The 26,276-nt window shown below is 43.0% G+C and overlaps 1 protein-coding gene across 1 annotated transcript in view; it reads left to right on the top strand.

Moving 5' to 3' along the window:
- Window positions 1-26,276, top strand: part of LOC149781147 (C-type Lectin CRL-like) — a 36,710-nt gene that overhangs the window by 7,378 nt on the left and 3,056 nt on the right. Inside the window, exon 3 of the mRNA XM_089935257.1 lies at window positions 40-127. Coding sequence (XP_089791383.1) covers window positions 40-127 — 88 coding nt within the window. The remainder of the gene's footprint in view (window positions 1-39; window positions 128-26,276) is intronic.

Below are 26,276 nucleotides of genomic sequence, written 5' to 3'. Positions count from 1 at the left end.
CCCTACCAAAGATTGTTTTTTTTTTTTTTATCTTGGTAGATGTACTGCAGAGTGTTTGGCGGTTCGTTAGCCAGCATAGAAACGCGAGAAGAACTGACGGTAATTCAAGATTATCTTCAGTCAAGCAGTAAGTACATGCATAACTTTCTATTGTATGAAATTTTAGTCATCTAAAAACCGTTACTTCTAAGATCACCAAAACACGTGACACTGGCTTAGAATAACAAGTATTTGTCCAGAGAAAAGGTTATGGTTTTAGATAAATTTAATGACATTTTAACACTTCATGCAGCCGTAGCTGCACAGGTAAGTTCTCGCAAAAAAAAAAATGCATACTTGAAGGGGAAAGAATACACCATGTTTTCCTTATAAAGTAACAAGGAAAACCCATTGAAAAATAAAATCCACTTTATTAAATATTAGGAATATGTTCTTTACGGATAAGTGTCAAATCTTTAACGAACCAATATTATATTATCAAACATGGTACACATACTAAGTGATTAATGACCTTATAGGGGCCTTGAGTGGCCAAGTGGTCTAAAGCGCTCTTCGTTTCGGATCACTGCCATCTCACCTCTCTCTGCGTAAGTTCGAGTCTCGGATTCGGCTAATGTGGGTATGTGAGAGAGCTTGCCAGTAGCTTCGCGTGGGTCGATAGTAGTGAAGGGGGGTAGATTAGCCTCAATGGGAATTAGCATTACAGAACCCCTTGGGTCAGATTAGCCTCAATGGAAATTTAACATGGAGAAAAATCGTGGGTCAGATTAGCCTCAATGGAAATTTAACATGGAGAAAAAATCGTGGGTCAGATTAGCCTCAATGGAAATTTAACATGGGAATAAATTGTGGGTTAATATACATACAAGGGAAATTGAACATGGGATTTTTTTTTTTTTTTTATAAATTTTTTCCAAAAAAGGGTAGGCAATTGAAAGGCTATCTCTTTTCGAGAAATATGACTGGCCCTGAAAAGGGCCTTTGGGTTTATGTTAATGTATTCATTAACATAAAGGGCACCGCATTGGTCTTCTTCTTGTCCTTAGGCTGCGTCTCACTGTTGGTCCGTAAATCAGCACTCTTTTCAGGCATCCTTGTCTTTCAACGTAGATCCTACGTATCCACAGGCTGGTGTTTGTCCTGTGGACAACGGTCCACTTGGATCGGACATACATGAGCAAGTCTGTCCGAAACATCATGGAAGACACAAGGGTGGATGACTCAACTGTGGTCCACATCTTGAAGCGACGAGAACAGGTGAATCAATGCAGTGAATTGCGCTTATTTATAGGCAGAGGTAGGATTGAAACGGATTGAGTTCATTCACCAATCCTAACACGCGTTACAAAATTCAGTCAGCCCGCATCCAATCCGAAGAGAGCAGTCTGTCACGTCACGTAGTCTATATAGATTCGCTAGCGCTTGTGTGCAGTCAATCTATGCGACAGTGATTCAACATGACGGAAACTCAGAAAACGATCCAATGGGGTGCACCAACAGGGGAGACCACCCAAGGGAACCCGGACTTACTTTCAGAAGAGGTGAATTGGGATTTTGTGGATTTTCTCTCCTCGCAAGAATTTGTTCCGGAACCTTCGTTACCTTCTTCATTACCGCAAGTGGAGAATTTTAGACAGAGACAGAAAGAAGAATTGGAGAAATTTATACAACGACAAAAGGAAGCGGAACAAGCTTTTCTCCTACAGCAGCAAGAAGAAGAAGAGGTAAGAAAAAAACAACAGCAAGAAGAAGTAGTAGCAAAGAAACAAGAGGGTGAAAATCAAACAGTCACGGTACTGTTGGACATTTTAGCGGAGTTAAGAAGTCTGAAACAAATGTATCAGACTTCTTTATTACGACCGAAGAGAATACGACCTTCCCGAGCTAAACACGTTAACCCTGTGACTAAGCCTACCGTACCACCCTTAGTGATTTCAACCCAATCATCATCATCAACATTACGCAGTTCAGAAGTAGGCCTTGGCCGTGGCAAAGGCATAAGGCAGTTAAAGTTGATTGGTTAAACTCACCCCTACACCATAAAGAAAAAAGGCCCTTTTCAGGGCCAGCCATATTTCTCGAAAAGAGACAGCCTTTCAATTTGCCAATAACTCAAAGAAAATATTAAACAGCCCATTTTACCCTTATAGTACGTGTCTGTGTATGAGTGCGTGAGTGTACGTTCTTATTTTAAAATCAAAACTCAAAGACACTTACCTTATATCATTAATTTATTCTTTTCTCCATCTTTACAATCCAATTCATAACACAACACTTTAATTAAAAGTTCATTGATTTCTTCTTTTCTCCTTGTTTAATCTCTCTGTTTTTTGAATTTCTTCACCGTCACACTCTTTTCCTCTTCTTCTTCCTCCTCGCTTTCTTCCCTTCTTCTTTTTTTCTCCTGTTTCTTTTTCTTCACCTGTCTTCTTTCTTCCTCAGAAGAATCCCTCTCTTCCTCTGAAGAATCCCTCTCTTCTTCTGAAGAATTCCTCTTTTCTTCTGACTCCTCTTGTTTCTTTTTTGGGCAATCTGGAGACCAATGTCCTTTTTCTTTACAATAATAACAGGTATCTTGACTTTTGTCTTTTTTATCCCCTGTTTTTTTTCTTTTTTGACGGTCTGGACATTCTGAAGACCAATGCCCTTTCTTCTGACAGATATAGCAAGTATCCTGACTTTTATCTCTAAAGGAAGGAGAGTAGTCCGTAGGCTGATCTGAAGAGAATTTTCTAATGACCCCTCGCAAAGCTCTGACGAAACGTTCGATTTGGTTAGTCTCTTCCATCGTTGTGCTCGGCATGAGAGTGAAATGAATAGTGAAAGGACAAGACACACACCCTTTTATATACGCTGGTCTGCTATGACTATAAATTAGTCTATGGTGTTTGAACTTGAGTCATTTGACGTTTTTCACTCAAGATGAAACGATCCTATTCATTCGAGAAGAAAGAAGAAGAAAGTAAGAGGCAGAAACGTGATCTATCGCCTCGTACCAGGGCTGAAATCTTGGCACAATTTCATGCCAGTGATTTTGAAGAGGACATGAGTGAACCAGAATTTGAAACCTCTAAACTAAGTTCACCACCCTTAGTCAACCCTGAAAAATACTATTCCATTCGAGAGACGGAAAAGCGCTCCTCTAGAAAATTTAGAACCACGGCTTACAAATACACGGTGAAGTTTAAAGATTTCAAGGCTGAAGTGCCGTTAGAGAAAGCAGAAGTGTTTATCACTGGGGTGTGGGATTCTTTGCTCACTTCACTCAAGCAACAATGTCAACCCAAAGAAGACGACCGCTTGAGACTTTCCATACAACACGAGGGTTTGAAATCCCCTGTTTGGATCGAGTTTAGCACCCCTGCAGAATTGACCGCTTCCAAAGTCATGGACAAGATTCAACACGTACAACAATCTAATGATCAGTTTGACATCACTGATGGTAAAGCCACACTGGACATGACCCACGTCTCTCCTCCTCAAGGAACTGGATTCAAAAAGATGTAATTGGTGAACGACCTTCGCAGCACCAAAAAGAGTCTCGTCCAAATTAACAACTCTCAAGACCAGATGTGCTTAGCCCGAGCCATCGTGGTGGGACGAACCTATGCCAACAAGAACGACACGGCAGAATGGAAAAGAGCCTGGAAAACTATTCGACAATCGGACGGAGCCAAACAACGAAACGAAGCAGAACTCCTGTTACAACAAGCCGGACTGTCCAAAGACACACCCTGTGGCATTCCTGAAATGCAAAAATTGCAAGATGTCCTAGCTCCACGATACACCTTGAAAGTGCACCCTCAAGAGGTGCGCGGACCTCTGTTGTTTCAAGGGCAAGACTTTAAGGACGGAAAATACATTCATGTCTATTATCACGATGAACATTTCGATACCATTACCAGTATCACCGGATTCCTGGGATACAGTTATTACTGTGAGAAATGTGACCATGGTTATAACAATCGAGAGCAACACAAGCATTGTGGATCGAAATGCACAGGATGTTTGGCCTCTTCACCCTGTCTGAGCGAAGAACCAGTGCCTTGTTCAACTTGTCTGCGCACGTTTGTCAGCCCTACCTGTTACCAACAACATTTGAAGACGCAAGGTTCACAGAAGAAATGCGCTTCTCAACTGCTGAGATTGTGCCCTACGTGTGAACAAGTCATACGTACCAATAATACCAAGGCACACGTATGTTCAGGAAAGAAAAAATGTCACATTTGTCACCACATTGTGGACTTGGAACACCAATGTTACGTGCAAAAATACCAACCCCCACCAGAGAAAGAGGACGGTCACAAGAAGAAAGGCAATTTCATTTTTTTCGATTTCGAATGCATGCAAGAGACTGGCATTCACATTCCTAATTTCTGCGTGGCTCATCGAGCGTGCGAGAAGTGCATTCAAGAACCTATCTTCAGTCATTGCCCTCACTGCAGCAAGATTCCCGGAGGGCGTGAAAAAATCTTTCGGGGGCCGAACACGTTAGCTGATTTTGCCCAATGGGTCTTAGACCCCGTCGACAAGACGTGGAGCCAAGAGGACATCGAACGTTATGGAGATTGTCATCGTCATGCCACGGTGATGGCTCACAATGTCTCCGGATACGATGGACAGTTTCTTTTGAGGTACTATACGGAACAAGGCACCGAGCGTCCTAAAGTGACTTTGAACGGAGCCAAAATCATTTTCATGCAAGTGGGACAAGTACAGTTTAAAGATTCGATGAGCTATTTGGCCATGCCTTTGAGTCGAATGCCTAAAACGTTTGGAATGACAGAAATGGCTAAAGGGTACTTTCCACACTTTTTCAATACGGAAGCCAATCAACACGCCGTTCTACCCCATTTACCTGAGGCTCACTATTACGACCCCGACAACATGCGTACCGAACAACGAGAAGCTTTCTACGCTTGGTACCAGGCTCACGCCTCGGACCCTTTCGACTTTCAGGAAGAAATGCTAAAGTATTGTCGTTCCGACGTGGACATTTTACGGCGTTGCTGTGGAAAATTTCGAGAACTGTTCATGGAACACGGAGGGGTCGATCCTTTGAAAGAAGCTTGCACCATTGCCAAAGCGTGTTCCTTAGTGTATCGACAACGATTCATGCCTGGAAACACCGTGGCTGTCATCAGTCCTCAAACGACCCACTATGTCAAACGTCAATACTCGGTCAAAGCCCTACGTTGGTTACATTACTTGTGCGACAAGGAAGACAAGTGGATTCAGCATGCCCGCAACGGAGGGGGCGAAAAGACCATCGGAACGTATTCGGTCGATGGCTGGGACTTAGAAAACCCCAAGATCGTGTACGAGTTTAACGGTTGCTTATTTCACGGATGTCCCGTCTGTTACCCTGACCGTGGCACTAAAAATCAGTTTTTGCAACGAACCATGGAAGACTTGTACAAGAACACTTGTCAGCGGCGCCTAAAGTTAGAACAGCAAGGATACCAAGTAGTGGAAATGTGGGAACACGAGTACGATCACCGTATGAAAACCGATCCCGAGTTTAAACGCCTCGTGGAAAGTTACCAGTTCATAGACCCGCTGAACCCGAGGGATAGTTTGTACGGAGGAAGGACCAATGCCACCTGCTTGCTGTACCAAGCCGACGAAGAGAAAGGAGAAGAAATCAAATACTTGGACGTGTGTTCGCTGTATCCCTACGTGTGCAAATATTGTCGCTTTCCTGTAGGGCACCCGCAATTGCTGACGGAACACATCGACCTGGTCAACATTCGACAATACGAAGGCTTGATCAAGTGCAAAGTTTTGCCTCCCACGAACCTATACCATCCCGTCTTACCTCACCATTGTCAAGGCAAACTGATGTTTCCCTTGTGCCGTACTTGTGCCGAAACGTGCAACCAAGACCAACCTTGTCAGCACATCCATGAAGAACGGGCCTTGACGGGAACCTGGGTCAGCGTAGAATTGTTCAAAGCTCTGGACATGGGATACCAACTGTTAGAAGTGTACGAAATTTGCCACTTTCCCAAGACACAACAATACCGCAAGGGTGACCCTACTCAGAAAGGCATTTTCGCAGACTACGTGGATGCCTTTTTGAAACTGAAGCAAGAAGCCAGCGGCTATCCTTCCTGGTGTCACACTCCCGAAGACCAAATAAAATTCAAAGAGAAATACTACGAACAAGAAGGCATCACTTTAGACCACATCGAGAAAAACGAAGGCAGGCGATCGTTTGCCAAAGTGATGTTAAATTGCTTGTGGGGTAAAATGGCACAACGACCGTGTTTACCCAAGACGGAATATTTGACAGAACCTTCCCGCTACTTCCAGATGATTCACGACAAAACCAAATACATGAAACACGTGGACGTCGTTCGAGATAATTTAATCTTGGTCAATTACGAAGAAGATCTGGACTTTGTACAAGACGACCCTTTTGGAAATGTCATCATTGCGGCTTACGTGACAGCCCATGCTCGCTTAAAATTGTACGAAGCTTTAGAACTGTTAGGGGAACGCGTCCTGTACTTTGACACGGACAGTTGCATTTACATCCATCACCCGATTCAACATCACCCTAACATCGAAGGAGACCGTTTAGGAGCCTGGACAGACGAGCATCCCGACGACAAGATTCTAAGTTTCGTCAGTGGCGGTCCCAAAAATTACGGCTACGAATACCGTGACAAACAAGGAGAAGTGCACACGACGTGCAAAGTGAAAGGACTGAATCTGAATTACACTGGACAACAAATTTTTACAAAAGTCATGTTACTGAAATAAAATTAGTCAATTCTTATCAATTTTTATGTGCTGAACACGAATATGACAGTCAAATTGCAAAATTGGCTCTAGTTTTTTTGTAATCTGCAAGAAATTAATGTTTACATAACGAAATGCATTCCAATAGTAAAAGGTCAACTGTAATAGCCTACCTATAAAAAATCAAGTCATTGACTACATCTTAGATTTCTTCGCCTGTCTCTTGTACAGCTGTTCGGGAGCATCTCTGAGGAGTGTCCAGCAGTAGTCAGCCAGCATTGTAGTGGACCATTTTCCCTGCTATCTTTGTTCCATTGTTGCGATATCTTGATGAAAACGTTCGCCGTGTTCATCACTAACAATACCACAGTTGCTAGGAAAGAAATCCAAATGGGAATGAAGGAAGTGAATCTTTAGAGACATATTGCAGCCAAGTTTCTTATACTTCATCAACATGTCTTCTACTAGTTCCTTATAGTTTTCTGCCCTAACATTTCCGAGGAAGTTTGTAGAAACTAGGCGAAAAGCATTCCATGCTTGTTTCGCGTCACCTTCCAGCAAGTTGTTGAACCGGTCATCTTTGAAAAGCTCTCGAATCTGAGGACCCACAAAAACTCCCTCTTTAATCTTTGCTTCGCTGAGTCGAGGGAATTTTTCATGCAGGTATCGGAATGCTGGCAAAGTCCGGTCAATGGCTTTCACGAAGTTCTTCATCAAACCTAGTTTGATGTGAAGGGGTGGTAGCAAGATTTTCTGAGCCTCAACCAGAGCTGGGTGTTGGATATTCTTCTCTCCAATGGCTACATTCTGCCTGTGAGTCCATTCCTTCCTCATGTAGTGCATTTCCCTTGCTCGGCTATCCCACTCGCATAAGAAACACATGTATTTTGTATATCCTTGCTGCAGTCCCATTAAAAGGGCAACTACCTTCAAATCACCACAGAGGTGCCAGCTGTACTTGTTATACTCAATGGAATTCAGTAGCTGCCTTAAGTTATCGTATGTCTCTTTCATGTGGACAGCATACGCTACTGGAATAGATGGAAGAATGTTTCCATTGTGCAAAAGCACAGCCTTGAGACTCAGTTTCGAAGAGTCCACAAATAGTCTCCATTCTTGTGGGTCATGAGTGATTTTTAAAGCATTCATGAGGCCCTCAATATCGGAACAGAATATCAGATTACTTTCCTTTCTGAAGAAAGGCTCCAATTGCTGGTGGCGCTTTCGATATGCAGTAATTGTGACATCTTCTTCTAGAAGATTCCATTGTTGGAGTCTTGATCCTAGCAATTCTGCCTTGTCCTTTGATAAGTCCAAATCACGAATCAGGTTATTTAGTTCTTCCTGTGTTATTCTGTGTGGGGTTGATGATGCACCACAGTGAAAATCTGGATCACTGCATGCTGATGGACCAGGAGAAGAACAGGTCGACTCACCTTTGTCTTCGTCAGATGAATCAAGAGAATATTCTGCTGGAGGTTCTGGAATAGGAAGTCCCTCACCATGTGGAACTGGTCTCAATGCAGACGGAATGTTTGGGTAGACTATTCTCGACTTCTTTCGCTTCGTTATTCCGCCGGAAAGAGGAGGAACCAAGCAGAAGTAACAGTCATTTAGGTGGTTGCTTGGCTCTCTCCACACCATTGGGACTGCAAACGGCATTGATGACCTTTTGCAATTCAACCACTGTGAAAGCTGTGTTGTACATGTAGCACAGCATATATGCGGAGCCCAAGGCTTGTCTTGGTCACCAACCTTGCATCCGAAGTAAAGATGATATGCCTTCTTCACTTGAGAATTGATACTTTTCTTCTGGTTGGCAAATGTCACTTCCCCACAAATATAGCAAAAATTGTCCGCGGTATTAACACACTTTCGAGGCATTACTGTTCTTTATTGTACGTAAATGGATAAAATAATAAGTTTTATGTAACAGTAGCTTGAACTGTCTCGCACAACGTCTAAAATATTTTAAATGCTGAACCTATCTGATTGGGTTTTATATAGTACACTGCTTACGTCAGCTTCAGCAGCCACCTGGCATTAGTATAATAGGCCTACACATGTATAGTACACTGCTGACGTCAACTTACTTCAGCAGCCGCATGGCATTAGTATTGCGTTGCATCAGAAAATGATGCAATCAACTGTGGATGATGTGAGCATGATGGTATTATGCAATGTTACATCATTATTCCGGATGTTGCTGCAGTCCTACTGGAGAAATTTACACAGTGAAACATAGAAAATGAGGTATATGAATATCTTCAAAACGAGAGCCAATACAAATTTTTCACGGTTATATTCGTGTTCGGCACACCAAAATACTACAGATTAGGGCCTTTTCAAGTCAGTAATGATTTCACTGTTGACCAGTGTTATCGTACCAGTCGAGTGGTCAACTTTGGGGTATTGAAAGAAGCCTTGCAATCGGGAGAGGATGGAAACTTTAAAGTGACCACTTACCAACCGAACAAGATTGTACGTTTACCCACTCACCACATCGTCAGTCGGCCCTTGGAAAAAGTCTATCAAATCGTGTACCAGAAGCGAGTGAGACTTCCCAATCATTTCACCTTACCGTATGGACACGTTGGTATAAAACATTGGTTGTAAGAGGATAGTCACCCACCAGAAAGATGACTTCGCCACAGCAAGAATCGAGTGAGAAACCCGATGAGAACTCCAAGTTCAAACCCTACCATTTTCCAGTCTTCTTACCTGACTATTGTGATTGTGCCCGTCGATTGGACACGTTTCAGAAATGGCCTACGGATAGAGAAGGATTACCTTCTTCGCATGTTTTAGCTAGAACAGGATTTGTCTACTTGGGACCTGAGTCAGGATTGGGATACGAGGTACAGTGTTTCGCTTGCGGACTGAAGTTACGAATGGATCTATGTATCTATAAAGATTCAGCTATTCTGGAACATACTCGATGGTCTCCGCACTGCCCTTACCTTTCTATGGCCTTTCCACCCATCACACTACGGTACAATGTTGACGGTACCTTAGAGACGGTACCTTCCGAAACAAGACATAAAAAACGTAAAAAAGGAAAGATGTGCAAGCTGGAGACTGCATTGCGACTAGTATAAAAAGGGGGCTATGGTCAAGATCGATAGTTCATTGTGACTACCAAGACCGAGCGAACAAGATGAATACTTTCAGAGAAACACAGAACAAGTTGTTTAGAAAGGCACAATTCAAGTGTGAGGCTTCGGAAGTGGAATGCGATTGTGAGCCTTGCGATGGGTACGATGCTGTACGTTGTGACCTGAGCGATGCCGTAAAGCATCATGGGAACTTTAGTGTCCCTACCCCTATCATGGAAAGTGATGCTGTGCGTGTCAAACCTGAGGGATGCGAAAGTGATGCCGCTCGTCCTCTTGGACATTTTACTGGGTTTCGTTTTAAAGGGGAATGTTCACCTTCACGTCTACCCCCCTACGGATGTCATCCAGCCCTGAGCAAACTCCTGTTCCTGTCACCCAACCCTCATCGAAACGAACCTGTGAAAAACGAATATTCGTTTCCTGTGCGTTTGTCGGAATACTGTGACTTTGAAAATCGTCTTCAATCGTTCAAAGGAAAATGGCCTAAGTATCTGGGAGGACCGACCCCTGAAGAATTAGCCAGAGCCGGATTTTTCTACTTAGGCGAAGGAGATAAAGTCAAGTGCTTCAGTTGCGGTGTGTCACTTCACCACTGGGAACCGCAAGATTCGGCCTACGTTGAACATGCTCGATGGTCACCGAATTGTCATTACTTACCCTTAGTGGGACCGAGACATTGAAAGAACTTACCATGTCGTTGATGAAGAAACCAGATTGGCTAGGAGTCAAATGTTGGACATCACCGAGACCAGTATTTAAACTGCATTTCAAAAACGATATTGAATCATTACCTAAAGAACTGCAAGAGAAGATTTACAAGGAAGTTTGGCAGGGGTTTGCCAGAGTGAAATCTCAATGGGTCACTGTAGAACTTTTGTGCCGAGAAATTCACAAGAGGAAAGTGAAAAAAGTGAACCAGTGTGTTAGATTTCGTTGGGTCAAGGCTGCATTCATCCTATTATATTACTTTAGACCGTTTACATCAAAAGAGTTCATTGACATTCTTGGACGTTACCCTGAATGGCAGTGGTCAGAAATTACTCACTTTGTGGATTACTTTTGTGAATTGTACGGACTGACCTATTCATGAATACTTTACAAGAGAACATTCGTGCTTTGCCTGTGGAGTTGAGAGAAAGGATTTACCGAGAACTGGTGAAAATACAAGTGAAACGCAAACTCAAAGTGATTCATCCGTTTTTAAATTATGCTATGTTCCAAAGTACAAGAAGACTGGTTATGAGTGGATATTACATTAAGCACAAAGTTAAACGAGGCTATTGGCCACCACCCAACGATTCCAAAAACAGTGTATATACTTATGGATACTTTACAAGAGAACATTTTGGGCTTGCCTGAGGAGTTGAGAGAAAGGATTTACCGAGAGCTGGTCAAAATACAAGTGAAACGTAAAGAACAATTGCATCCGTTACGTCACCAGATCTTTAAGCACTGGTACCTGAATGGTATAAGAGAACTGATTCGTCAGAAATTGTTTCAGTGGTCAGACCTTGTTCAATACTTCCAGGCCCCCGATGATCCACGTGTTGATCATTTTGGTTACTTCGAGATTCACCTAGAGCAACCCATTGAGGAAGACGAGGTAAAGGATTGCCAACATTTGTTACGTGGAATCTACTTAGCGGAAGAGGAAACTTCTAATCGAAATCTGAAGTTCAGATTACAGTATGCAAGATTTACATTCCCAACTGGAAAACGAACATCACTGGCTAGAAAGTACGTGTATTGCTTCCAAAACAAAGAGACTATAAAAACAGGCTGCCATGCCACGACTTATGTCGTATGTAATCCAACAGATTCCGTGGAAGGAACTCAATGACCATATTCAAACCGTGGATCATTACCATCAATTATTACAAGAACTGTATCCATTCAATTTGGGACGACAAGTGGTGTGTGTCTTAGTGACTTGTTTTCTGGGATTTCGTTTACCAGCCGATTCTTTGTGGACTCTTTACGATCAGTACTTACCATACCCCCCATGGCCTTAAATGGTCACGAAAAACTCCTTTTGCTCAAAGCCTTGCGTTTTCATCTGGATACTTCTCGACCTCAACAGGAAAAAAAGATTCGTCAACTTTTAGCTACCCAAGACGTGTATGACGATGTGTGTGTAGTTTGTGACTTACATCCCCATTGGACAGATGTCCGTGCCTGGAAAGAATGGGGTTTTGAGGCTTGGACCCAAGAAGTGGCCCAGTATGCACAAGAGTTGTTCAAGGAAAAAAGTTACTTTTCAACCCGTGTTAGTGACGGTGCCAGAAGAACCCGTCACCCAGGACAGGACTGTCGTGGACAGGCCTGAAAGACCCTTTCGGGAGGACACTTGTGTGACCTTACCCCCTACTATAGAACTGGTTAGAACATTACCCAAAACATGTGGTTGTTGTACAGACACTTGTGTTTATTCCATGTTCATCGTTATCATGTGCCTTTTATCCTTGTACTTAAGCCTTTGGCTTTTATGTATTTTTGTCTTTCGTATTCATGTTTGAAAAAAAACATTCAATAAACGTGTTCTGAAAAAGTACATAAACTCTTGTCTTGTTTGTTTTCGTGTCACAAGTGACATTTCTCTCACCATGGCTACCTCTACTGTCTCTGCTCCCTCTTCCTCTACTGTCAAAGTCATCGACGAACACTTAGATCGTGCCAGTTGGGAGGCTTTGTATCTTCGCCATCCCTTTAACATGCTCATTGCTGGACCTAGCGGTTCTGGCAAAACCGATTTCGTCAAACGTTTGATCGAACATAAACATCATTTGATCGATCGGCCCCCTCAACGGATCGTGTGGTGTTACAAAGAGTGGCAATCGGCGTACAGCCTCTTGCGAGAAAGTCAAGGCGATTCCATCGTGTTTGTGGAAGGCATTCCTAAAGAAGACGACGGCATCGTCTCTGACTCCCGTCAAACCCATTTGGTCATTTTCGACGACATGTTAGGAGAAGACGAAGAAGAAATTAAATTGTGGTTCACGCGCAAAGGGCATCACCGTAATGCCAGTGTCGTTTACATCACTCAAAATTTGTTTCAACAAAGTAAAGCCCATCGCACCATCAGTCTCAATGCGCATTACGTGGTCTTGTTTAAAAGCCCTCGAGATAAATCGCAAGTGCAAGTCTTAGCCAAACAGTTAGGAACGCCTTGGCTGACTCAGGCGTACGACGATGCCACTCAAACGCCACACGCCTATTTACTCGTCGATTTGAAACCTACGACTCCCGAGGATTTGCGATTTCGTACCCACTTGTTTCACCACTGGTACCAAGACGGAGGGCCTGTCCTGTACACGTCTCCGTCCTCGACTTCATTTCACTCCCCATAAAAAATCTATAAAAACCTCAGACCCTTTTTCGTCTGTCTCACACAGTGTGAACATGACGTCCCTTCAGTCGCATCTTCCCGTCAAATTGATTCGTGCCTTGTATGGCATCAGTCGAGAAAAAAATCCACAAACACGAGCTCGTGTCTTAGAAGCTAGTCTCAAAGAAGTCTTACGATGGTTCACGGTGACAGCACGTCAAATACTCCAAGGAATCATTCAGATTCCTCATCAAACCCAACGCTTTTTCGATCGAAACAAAGTTGCTTTGGTCCAACTGGCCGATCCTCGCATCGACACTCAAACCAAAAAACAAATCATTTTGAAACCTGGAGGGAGCGGTACTCTAGGAGGGGTCATCATTCGCTCACTATTAAGATGGGATCCTAATGCCCCCCAAAGTTATCCCCAAGACAAAAGTCCAACGAAGCCCCAAGAAGAAAAAGAAAAAGACCAGGTCCCCAAGAAGAATAACTTCTCCAGTGGCAGGACCCTCCTCTGACCAGACACCACCCCGGAAAAAGAAAAAAAGCCCCCAGAAAAAGAAACAGAGAAAAAGTCCTCAGAAAAAGAAAAGTCCACAGAAGAAAACTAGTCGCAAGAGAGGCACTTCGGCCAGGACGCAACCTTACACTCGCAAACCACGACCTGCCACAGCGGTGACTGCGTCTCCGGCAGCCTCACGTTTGTCCACTTCTCCGTTGATGTCACCAGGAACTGAAGAGTACTTGGAGACGTTGATCACACCAAGAACTTCTCCGTTGATGACCCCCAAAAGAACTTCCCCAGTGGCAGGACCCTCCAATTTAGCGGCAGTGGCTGCTGCTCACAAAGTACCTTCTCCCAAAATCAAAGTCCATGAAAGATCGGGTATGTTACAAAGTTTACTGGATTTGTCCAAGCAAGAACTGGCTCGATTTAGTCCGTTGCGTACCCCTGCACGACGTGTCATGCCTGTCCTCAAACTGATACGACGTAAAGACAATCAGTGGCGACGCGTTCCAGTATAAAAAGACCTGTGACCAAGTCGGGGTATCAGTGAACTTGTAAAAGATGTCACCTCCAAGAAGCCACAAAAGAAAGAGACAAAGGCAGACGCGTCATCCGACAAAGCGCTTAGCCAAGCATCGACGTTACCTAAGAAAAGACACAGTCGTTCCAAGAAAAAGAGGCGTCAACAAAGGGGAGGATTCCTTGGCGATTTTGGGAAAAACATTGTCACCTTTATGACAAAGCGATAGTCCCAAAAAAAGATAAAAGGGTGTGTGTTAAGTCATCGACGTTAGTGTCTGTTTGGTGAATGTCCCGGAACCCACAAGCAAAGATGTCACCCTCCAGAAAACCCCAAGGAAAGAAAAGGAAAGGACTACCACCACGTTTAGCCAAACATGGGGACATGTTATCTGTCCTGTCCAAAGCTTCTCCACCCCTACGAAAAAAACTCATTCAAACGGCCTCCAAAGAGGTCATCGATACCGTGTGCGAATGTTGTTTGAACGTTTTGAAAGGCACGATCCCTTTGTCCAAACACCAGAAACAATGCTTAGGCAAACATCGTCACTTTCTTCGGAAAATGGTTCAAAAGAAAATTCCCATTCGTCAAAAAAGAAGATGTTGGTCCAACGTGGAGGCATTTTACCTCTCTTGTTAGGCCCCATACTGAAAGGAGTCTTGGGAACCATGTTGGGAGGACTGGTGGGAGCAAGATAAAAAGGCCCTCGGAAGTCCCAAGATCTGAGAATTCACCCCTGACAACCCCATGGAAGGACGAAAACTAGCTTTAGTGCCTTACAAACGATGGATGGAATACCATCGGTGGCAAGAACAACGCACCCCGCATTTACCTCCCAATCCCAATTTGAGCGAGATGTCCCAGTTACAACACGAATTGCAATCCTTGATGGATCGCCAAGATTTGTCCGGAACAGAAAAATCGCAAAAGTACGGTCAACTCTTGCAAAGACTGCAACTCTTTCACTAGAAATCTTTAGACGAAACAGCTTTACCCACTCTAAAAGATTTTAAGACCTTGATGAAAAGTCCAGCACCATCATCATCATTACCACCATCACCACCACTACCATCCCCAAGGGTCACCAGAGATGCTACCCCAAAAAGACCTGAGGAAGAAGAGATGCGCGAAGTGTTTCAAACGCCGTCAGCAGCTCCCATTTCGAGTAAGATTGCTGCATCCTTGTTGACCCCGTCCCCCACACCCCAACGAGAAGAAATGAAAGCTTGGGTTAAAAAGATGATGTCCACGCCTCCTTCGACAGAAGTGAAAAAGAAAGAAGGGGAACCAGAAGCGAAAAAAGAAAAGAAAACCAAAGCCATTCCATTGCCACCTCCACCACCACCACTACCTTCGACTTCTACTCCCGTAGCCCATCGGACACGTAAATCCGTTTCCAAACCACCCTTTCGACCCACCCAAAGTAGCATCACCGAAGAGTGGGTGACTTATTAACACACAAACACAAAAAAATGGAAAAAGTCTTAGCCAGCATTTACTACGATCCCTCGCATCCTGCAGGTTACGCAGGAGTTCAAAAATTGTATCGTGCTGCCAAAACGCGACTGAAAAGTCTCCGTTTACCTCAAGTGCAACGATGGTTACAAGAACAAGCTACCTACACTTTACACAAACCCATTCGACGCAAGTTTGCCAGAAGTCGCACCCGAGTGGAAGGCATCAATCATCAATGGCAAGCCGATTTAGCCGATGTCTCTCATTTGGCCAGCTACAATCGTGGTTACAAATATTTGTTTTGTGTCATCGACGTCTTTTCCAAATTTGCCTGGGTCGTGCCCTTGACTTCCAAATCGAGCAGCGAGTTAGTGCGAGCCCTGCAACGGGTGTTGAAACAAAGCGGTCGTCACCCTCTTCGATGGCAAACGGACAAAGGCACCGAATTTCTGAACCAAGCTTTCCAAAAAGAATTAAAGAAACGTGACATTCATTTTTTTACCACCGAGAATCCCGAAACCAAAGCCAGCATCGTGGAACGTTTTCAACGCACTTTGAAAGAACGCATGTGGAAATATTTTACGCATCACCACACTCTGAAGTACATCGACATCTTACCGCACCTGGTGAAAGCGTACAACCAATCTTACCATCGAAGCATCGGACGTGCCCCGCAAGACGTGACTCCCGACAACGAAGTGTTGGTGTTTGAGCGCCTGTTTGGTGCGTTCCCGACGAGGGCTGTCCCCAAGAAAAGTGGAGAGTTGGCCGTAGGAGATTGGGTGCGCATTGGCAAAACCAAACGCACTTTCGACAAAGGTTACTTACCTAACTGGACGACGGAATTGTTTCGCGTCACTGGACGAGTGCATGGTCGTCATCCTGCCGTCTATAAATTGGAAGACATGAACGGAGAAGTGCTCAAAGGAACGTTTTATTTGCCCGAGTTACAACGTGTCACCAAAAAAGAAGACGACGTGTACGACATCGAAAGCATTCTCGAACGCAGAACCCGTAAAGTGGGCAAACGACGTGTCAAAGAAGTCAAAGTACGTTGGAAAGGATATCCACCCAGTTTCGATTCTTGGATCGACGCTTCGCAAGTCATCGACTATAAAAAGAAGTGACCATCATGCCCTTTCACACAGGAGACGCAGCTACGTCCACCACTCCTTCTTCACCTAGTTCTTCTGTGCAAGATTTACAAAAACAACCCTTGTGGGTGTGGTGCGGAGAACGTGTGCCTAAAACGCAAATCGTCTTTTTCTGCCAAATCTTCGTGGTGTATTGTGTCATCGGGGCAGCCATTGCCAATTTGAGTTTGCAACAAGGAGACAAACAATTGTGGACCATTTTATTGAGCAGTTGCATCGGTTACCTGCTTCCCAATCCCTCCCTGAAATTCTCTTCCAACGGGAACCTTGTGTCCAGTGCCAGTGTCAGTCACCACTCCAACAACAACCACAACCAGAACCCCATTTTGGGCGGAGACACGCCTCTGACGTCCAGTAATATTCCCTCGGACAGCCACAGAACTCTGGAATTATGAGTCACGAAAACCAATTTTCCTTGACCTTACCCAGTGACAGTTCCATGGAGGTGTTTCCCCACAACACGTTGTGCTGTTACACGGCTAAATTACCTCAGGCCATCCAGTTAGATCACGAAGCCCATTGGGAAGTGGCTTTAGTAGAAATGATTCACCCTACACAAATCCAAAACATCACCGAAAAGCAAAACACTTTTGAGGTCGAAATCATGAACCAACAATTACAAGAAGCCATGAATGATATCGGGTTTTCAGGGGACACAAGACCATCCAACAATTCACCCTTCAATATCTACACCGTGAAAATTCCACCAGGGTTTTATTTTAGTGGCCAACATTTGGTGGACACCATTACTTCCAGGTTCGAGTTCGCCTTTGGCAAAGCCCTGAACAGAATCAAAAAAAGTGTCACCCTGGAGTACCATAAAGTGGCTCGTCGCTTACTGATGAAATTTCAGGATACCCAAACGTTGTCCATCAGTTTTAATCGTGACTTGTTTGATATTTTAGGTGGAGACACAAAAATGGCTCCAAATTTTAAACCGAAGATCAACAGCAATACGGAATTTTACAAGTTTTTTCGATTCCCTGTAGAACTGAACCAAGGACTGAATTTAATGTTTGTGTACTCCGATGTGGTGGAATACAACGTAGTGGGACACACCTCTGTGCCATTACTGCGTGTCATTCCTTTCAAAGTGGATAGTACCACGACCAGTGACCAGGAAGGTGGAAACACTTACCACATCCACCGGGAATTTGTGCATCCTCACTATTTGCCTGTCAGCAAGTCGTATTTAGACACGTCAACATTGCTATAAAAGGAGATTTGGGACAAAATATTCCATTCACCAAAGGAAAAGTCACGGTGAAACTCCATTTTCGAAAACGGTTTTCTCACGACTCGTAAGTAAGTCATGTATCCAGTGTACCGAGGGGTTGCTCGACAGCGAGGACACGGTTTAGGAGACATGTTAAAATCGGCCTTTCGTTCGGTGGCCCCGGTGTTGAAACCGATGGTGACACGCGGATTGCACGCCTTGAAAGATGCGGCACTGACGCAAGGCAAAGAATTTCTCCAAAATGTCATCATCGACAAACAAAACCCTAAAGAAGCCTTCATGAGGGCAGGCAAAAATGTCTTGCTGCAAACGGGCAAAGACATTTTAGGCCGACGAGACACACCTATAAATGCCCTGCATGCTACCGAATCAAGCATTCAGCAAGGACAAGGCAGAAAGAGACGGCGAAGAAGAAAACACCCTTTCACCAGACTTCAAGCTAGAAAGGCCAAGAAAAGAAAAACCGTTCGAGACTTAGACGTTTTCGATTATTGAGACACAGCAACAAAAACAAAATGATGCACCGAGAGTCTTGCGCTTGTTCGAAGTCGGAACTGGATCTGTTTGCCATGCCCCCCACCATGATGACCATGCAAGAATCCCAGTGGGTGGAATTTCACCCCGTCTCCTCATTGACAGCCTCAACTCCCATCGAGTTTGAAATCAAAGGACAGCCCAAAGATTACATCGATCTGAATAGCAGTTACTTGTACTTGAAAGTCAAAGTTGTCGATGAGGATAATACGCCCCTAGATGGCGATGAGGTAATAGCTCCCGTCAACAATTTCATGCATTCCTTGTTTAGCGGAGTGGACTTGTACTTGAACAACAAACTGGTCAGTAGCAGCATGGATACTTACCCTTACCGCGCCTACCTGGAAAATCTCTTGACGTACGGAATAGACGCCAAGAATACTCATCTCAATGCCTGTGTGCTTTGGGAAGCTGACGAAGCAGGCCAGTTTGAAGAATTCGAAATTGATACAAAGGATAAAACTAAATCAACAAATGATGGATTTATAGAACGAAGAAACAGAATCAAAAGTGGAGATAGTTTAGAACTGATGGATCGTTTGCATTTGGACATGTGGTTGCAAGAGAAGTATTTGCTGAACGGGGTGAATGTCCGCCTGAGACTGAATCGGAGCAGTGCCACTTTCCATTTGATAGGTACTACTGCTTGCAAAACTGTCATCGAGGAAGATCAATTTTATGTTTTTAGGGGGATGTTTTCCTTCACGTCCGCGCTTTCAGTATAAATTGAAACTCGCTCGGCAGTCTAGCTACCCTTGTTGATTGATCAACACCAGAAGAATGAACACCAGAATAGTGAAACTGTTAGAACTCCAGATGCACCTGGAATATGCCAGGCGCATACTAAATGAACTGGCCGCGGAGGCCATTATCCAAGAAGCAAGACGCGTGGAAGTGTTACCTAAAGTGGGTAACGACATCAGTCAAACGTTGAGCAGAACGAACGCCAAGTATCCGATCCGTCGCGTGGAAGTGAAAACCTTCACCATTCCCAAGGGACAGCGATCCATGATCGAAGATCATCTGTTCCAAGGACAGCTACCGAAACGTTTGATCGTTGGTATTGTCGAGAATACAGCCTTCAACGGAGATTTGGGTAAAAATCCTTTCTACTTTCAACACTTTGGCGTGTCCAAGATCGAAGTCAGTCGCGATGGCAAGACCTTGTGTACCCGACCTTTTGAACCCAACTTTGAGAAGAAGAATTACTTGAGATCGTACTTGTCCCTGTACGAAGCCACGGGTCAGTTAGGAACCAACACCAGTCACGGTATTACGTACGAGGATTATGCAGGAGGCTATGCTTTGTGGGCTTTTGATTTCACTCCTGACCAAGGCAGCGACGAGGGACATTTCCACCCTATAAAATCTGGCCAGATTCGTGTGGAAATTCAGTTTGCAAACCGTATCCCTGATGAAACGGTGAACGTCATCCTGTATGCAGAATTCGATAATACCATAGAAATCAACAGTTTGAGAGAAGTCATTCTAGATTACTAGAAACCATGGAAGACTGTTATCCCTCTTTACCTAGTGGAGAAACTTTGCACATGAAATGTGAGGAGACTGTGGAAGAAGAAGTGATCATGATGAAGTCAAGATGGCCAGAACAAGAAGCCCATTTAGTCTGCTGTTTTGCCAAACACTTGGTCGAAAAAATGACGGAATTGATCAAGAAAAATTGCTATGGATGTCAAAACGATCATCCCAGTCAAATTCAACACGATAAATGCCTGATGTTAAGTCAAGAAGAAAAATTGGACGAGTATCTGGACGAAGCTTTGAGTCTCATCTCGAACAAAGACGTGTTGCACCAGTGGTATAAAGACTTGCGTGAACATTCTTGTCCACCATTAACCACACAAGAGATCCATCGTATCGAATCTCTCCTGAATCAGAGTGAGGAAACAGAACGAATAACCGTTTATTCGTCAGACATTTTCAAGCAAAAGGTCAGGATCGAATTGACGACTTATTATTATCTGTGAAGAAGAAAACAACACACAAATCAATGGATACCTGGGAACTTTATTACCTTTTGAACCACAGTTCGTATACGGCTTCTTGGAATCCTGTCGTCTGTGCTAAAGATGAACTCCCTCATCGCAAACCTAAAGACCATCAAGCTTACGTCATCAACAGGGATGACAGTCATCTCCCAGGAACCCACTGGGTAGCCGTCTACTTTCCTCAAGAAGGATGTGTGGAATATTTCGATTCGTACGGATTGCCCCCTTTGGAAGACGATATCATCGACTTTATGAGAAGAAATGCTCAGACCACCCGATTCAATAATGTGAAATTACAAGGCACAGATTCCTTGGTGTGTGGACAATACTGTGTGTATTTTCTGCATCATCGCAGCCTAGGCTATTCCTTAGAACATTTAGTGACTCATTTCGATCCTCGTTCTTCTTCTAGAAACGATGTGAAAGTAGATCGATGGTTTTGTGACCATTATGCTTATCTTTTGTCTCAAGCTAGGAAACGTAGTGTCCATCAATGGCCTAATGATTTCCAACAGTGGAAATCACAATTTCATTCACAACGTTGTCAGCCCTGTTTAAAGTAGATTGTCAATTGAGAAAAAATGTTGTGTTTTGAAAAAAAAAATTGTTTGATGTTATCATGTTGGATTATTGTTAAAAATGTTAGAGTTGTTGTTTAGTGTTAAGTGATTTTTGAATAAAAATGTTGTGTTTTGAAAAAATGCCTTTGTCTTTTGTTTAGCTATAAGAATGTTGGATTGATGCTCTTTCATTTCTTACTATCCCTCTAATGACACTCACTGAACGTTGCGGCTCGAAAATCGTGTGGGGGATGTTTTCCTTCACGTCCGCGCTTTGACTTTAAGAACCGGGGTTGTTTCCAGTCTAACCATCCATTGTCGACTCATCCTCCTACGAAGATGTGCTCCAAACTAGCTAAGCTCAACGAAGCCTACGTGAATTTGCATAGGGTCAGACACAGTCTGATACCGAAGCCAGAAGAAATAGAGAATGTGAGAATGTTAAAAATCACTGAAGACCTGATAGAAGAGCTCTTCAGAGAAGAAATGAACAGGGAAAAAGAAGAATGGACAGAGAAGTACAGACTTCAGAGACAGCAGCAACAGCAGCAACAGCAACAACAACAACAGCAGCAGCAGCAACCTGAAGCTGACAGAGGCTTTGTCGATTGTCGTATCGACACCAAAGAGTTCTTCTTCTCTTTCCGAAGAAGCAGACCTATCGCCAGAAAGTCTATCCTCAGAGGACATCGCATTCTTAGAAACTAAAAAAAGAATGCCATCGCAAACAAAAAAAACCAGCCCTTTTCAGGGCTACCCAAATACTCTAGAAAAGAAATAACGATCGATTTGCCAGTGTGTGTAGGTAGAGTAGTGTGAAAATAAACACTAACTCTTTTTTTAAAAATGTGAGGGTATGTGTTTGTGTGTTTGTGTTTGTAAGTTGGTATGAATAGTAGATTAAAATGATGTCTTTTTTTGGTGTTTGAAGTGTATATTTGGGGTTAGATTGGATTGCTTTGCGTATGTGGATAGTCTATTGAAGTGATTTATAAAAATTTTTAAAATAGTGATGGGTAGCATAAAAAGTGAGTGAGTGTTTCTTTTAGGTCCGCGCGTTGTTGTTTTTGGTTATGATCTAGGTAAGATCAATTTTATGTTTTTAGGGGGATGTTTTCCTTCACGTCCGCGCTTTCAGTATAAATTGAAACTCGCTGGGCAGTCTAGATACCCTTATTGATTGATCAACACCAGAAGAATGAACACCAGAATAGTGAAACTGTTAGAACTCCAGATGCACCTGGAATATGCCAGGCGCATACTAAATGAACTGGCCGCGGAGGCCATTATCCAAGAAGCAAGAATGAAAGAGGAGGAGGAGGAGGAAAGAAGAAGAAAAGAAGAGGAGGAGAGAAGAAACAAAGAAGAGGAGGAGGAGGAAAAGGAGAGAAGAAGAAATTTCAGAATCCCAGAAACCGAAAATTGGGATTCTGAAGCCACATATCCTGCCTCTGCACTCCCAAGAAGAAAGGTGAAAGAAGACTGGGGAAGAAGATGCGTGTGTGGCGCCAGGCCAGGAAGGTGCAACCATTAGATAGGTGCATCTGGAGTTCAAAAAAAAAAACCAACAGCCCTTTTCAGGGCTACCCAATACTCTAGAAAAGAAATAACTATTAATTTGTCAATGTGTGTAGGTAGAGTAGTGTGAATATAAACACTAACTCTTTAATAATAGTGGAAGTGTATGTGTTTGTGTGTTTGTGTTTGTAAATGCTGAAGTAAGTTTGTGTGAATAGTAGATTATGGGTTAATTTATTGATTCTTAGCGTTAGTTAGTTAGTTAGTTGGATTATAGTGGTTTTCGTTCTTTTGAACATGTACCACTTTTTTATTCACGCACTGCGTGATTTTTAATTACTCCTGGGGGAAGGAAAAGGAGCCTCATCCCCCAGGCTTTTATGTACTCAAAGAGTACTTTTTAATTTAGCCACTCAGGTGTAGGACTAACTAGTCCTTAACAACCTGACTGAAAGGCTAATAGACATGAGTGGGAATAGTCACACCACACACTCGTGTTTCTTAGTTGGATTGAAATGCCCCAGGTGTCAAACCAAGCAGTATGTGACTCCCGCCAGGATTGGTCTGCAGCGATGAGGTCACATTAGGACACCCGGTCTTGTGGCATTGACGAAGTGGCCCGCTTTTTTGATATCATCAATTGCCTTTCCCAGTCCGATATTCCGGTAGACAGAGCCTTCCTTTTTTCCACTCTGTTTGGGTGGTGCAGGTTCATCAGCTTCATCGCCGCTGGATGATGATACTTCCAGGGCCGCTGCCAGCGTGGAAGTTTCAAATTCTTCAGTGTCGTCTGCCAACATTGCCTGGATTTGGCTGAGTATGTTAGTAGAAATAGCTGTGGAAGCTTGATTTAAAAGTTCAGCCAGATGTTGTTTAAGAGACAAGGAGACGGTTAGGAGTATTTTTTTTTTTTTTTTTTTTTTATTCATCAATTCCTTATTTATTTTGATTCCCTATCTTATTGGTTTGGAATGAAAACTTGTTTTTATGGTTGTTTGTATGTTATTATGGAGTCCTGTTTTAATTAATTCCTATTTTCCTATTTTAATTTTTTGTGGCCTTAATTGGTTTTTATTATTCGGGGTATGAACGGCTGTGTCAGTTTGTGAACCTACGAGACCTAGCAGGCCGTCATAATTCCCAAACAGTGATTTTGTAATATTCGTCCTTAACTGGTTTTTATTATTCGGGCTATGAACGGCTGTGTCAGTCTGTGAACCCACGAGACCGAGCCGGCCGTCATAATTCCCAAACAGTGATTTGTTATATTTTTAACTGGTCTTTGATTTACTTTCTTAGATTTTTTTGAGTAGATTAGCGTATGTAGAGAGTATAGTTAGGGTTATATTATATGAAATGAGAAAGTAGGGGATGTTTTCCTTCACGTCCGCGCGATGTTAGGTCATGATCTAGGTAAGATCAATTTTATGTTTTTTAGGGGGATGTTTTCCTTCACGTCCGCGCTTTCACTATAAGAACCCACCACGTTCGTCATTAGAACCATTCTACGGAATAATAAAAAAACGAAGATGGTGGTTGCAAGTGACTTGTTCAACAATTTGGTACATATATACAACTGGATAATAGATGGTATCTATGTAGTGGAGAGACTAGAAAAAGAGTGGAAGATAGCAGAGTACCTGGACTACGCAAAATGTCTAAACATAGCCAAAGAACTGATAGCAGGAATGATAGAAGAGGAGGAAAAGAGATTGAGAGGTATGATAAATCCCACCTATGTCAGAGTGGGAAGCCTAAAGGAAGCACTTGACAATGCAAGCAAAGTCAGGTGCTTTCTTGAAAAAATGTCACATGGGACAGAGTGCTCTTATGTGGAGAGAGGTGAGGAAAGACTTCGGAAAGGTGAGGAGTTGATGAGAAAAGTGATGGAGGTAGAGGTAAATAAGATTAAAGAGAGATGGTATAAAGAAAGTAAAGATCAGGAAAACAAAAAGAAACAGGCTGATTTTGATAGACTAAATCAGAATTGGATCAAAGTCCAGGAAAAGTTTAGAGCTTTGGGCCATCCAGACTGGATGCCAGAGGAGAAAAAGAAGAAGAAAGGAATAATGGAAAAAGTGAGGACTTGGTGGAAGAAGTTAAGGAGTTAGAAGAAGAAGAAACCCAAAGGCCCTTTTCAGGGCCCCCATATTTCTCGAAAAGAGATAGCCTTTCCATTGCCTACCCCTTTTTTATTTTATTTTTTTATTTTATTTTTTTATTTTATTTTATTTATTTTTTTTTTTAAAAAAAATCCCATGTTCAATTTCCCTTGTATGTATATTAACCCACAATTTATTCCCATGTTAAATTTCCATTGAGGCTAATCTGACCCACGATTTTTTCTCCATGTTAAATTTCCATTGAGGCTAATCTGACCCACGATTTTTCTCCATGTTAAATTTCCATTGAGGCTAATCTGACCCAAGGGGTTCTGTAATGCTAATTCCCATTGAGGCTAATCTACCCCCCTTCACTACTGTCGATGGTTCTTTCCGGGGTTTTCCCGAGTTCTTCCTCCACCAATAATACTGGCTGCCATGTATAGCCTATCGTGTGCTGAAAATTGGCGTTAAACCCTACAACAACAACAACAACAATTAATGACCTTATATAATAGGGTCAAATCTGCATGGATGAGTCTTTGTTGTAACGATTGTCATTGCAAGGCGTGAAGCATAGCGTAAGCGCTGTTAGAATGGTACATGCTCTTTGGTTTATTAGATACAAATGCATTCATTTGGATCTGTTCAACTTAAATGACATTGGTCTTTTGTTGATGTTCCATCATCGTCAGTGAATATTCCAACTTTGGTCTTGCTAAACTGAAATATCCCTCTGTTTACATTGGATCGGCAATTCCTTAAGTAGATTCAAGAAATGGAAGCACATAAAATCCTTTTTGGTGATGCAATCAGTATATAGGTTGTAGTTCAAGTTGTCTCTTAATTATATTCAAAGGTATGGATGGTGCTGCACAACACGACAAGCTTGGCATGTTGTAGATCAACTGCTTAGATGTTATACTTGAAATCTACATGATGGCGCATTACTTGATGCCAAACGCCATCTGCCATGCTTCGCTACATTTAACCAGATTGTATAGACCTACATGCAGAACGAGTGATCATTGAAGTATTTGATCTGTTGGTAAACTACGTAGTCATCAGTGAAGAGGATAGTATATGTTATGGGCAATACAATTTATCTAGATCAAGAACACAATTGGGACAAGTACTGTCCCCTGGGGAAGGCCATATGATTTGGGATTGCTTGTTGATGCGGACCGATTTAGCACGACTTATTTCATTTGTGTAAGAAAGAGTCTATCTACAAATGAATGTATGTTGTGACTTCATAATATGCTTACTTATGTAAGAGTCTCTGGAGTAGGACTTTGTCAAAGATTTTGGGTAAATCAATCCTGGCCATATCGACTTGAGTGCCTTTGTCAAAGTTTCTGGCCATGATGTTGGGGGTCATGAGGACCTGTGTTTCGCAGGACCATTTGGCTCTAAAACCATACTTATTTTCATTCAAGATGATCTTTTAGTCTAGGTTGTCCATTATACCGGAGATTATGATGTGTT

This window comes from Sinohyriopsis cumingii, chromosome 15, assembly GCF_028554795.1.
Source record: "Sinohyriopsis cumingii isolate HCF-2022 chromosome 15, ASM2855479v2, whole genome shotgun sequence".
NCBI lineage: Eukaryota > Metazoa > Mollusca > Bivalvia > Unionida > Unionidae > Sinohyriopsis > Sinohyriopsis cumingii.
Note: the sequence above shows the minus strand (reverse complement) of the source record. Positions and strands in the feature narration are given on the sequence as shown.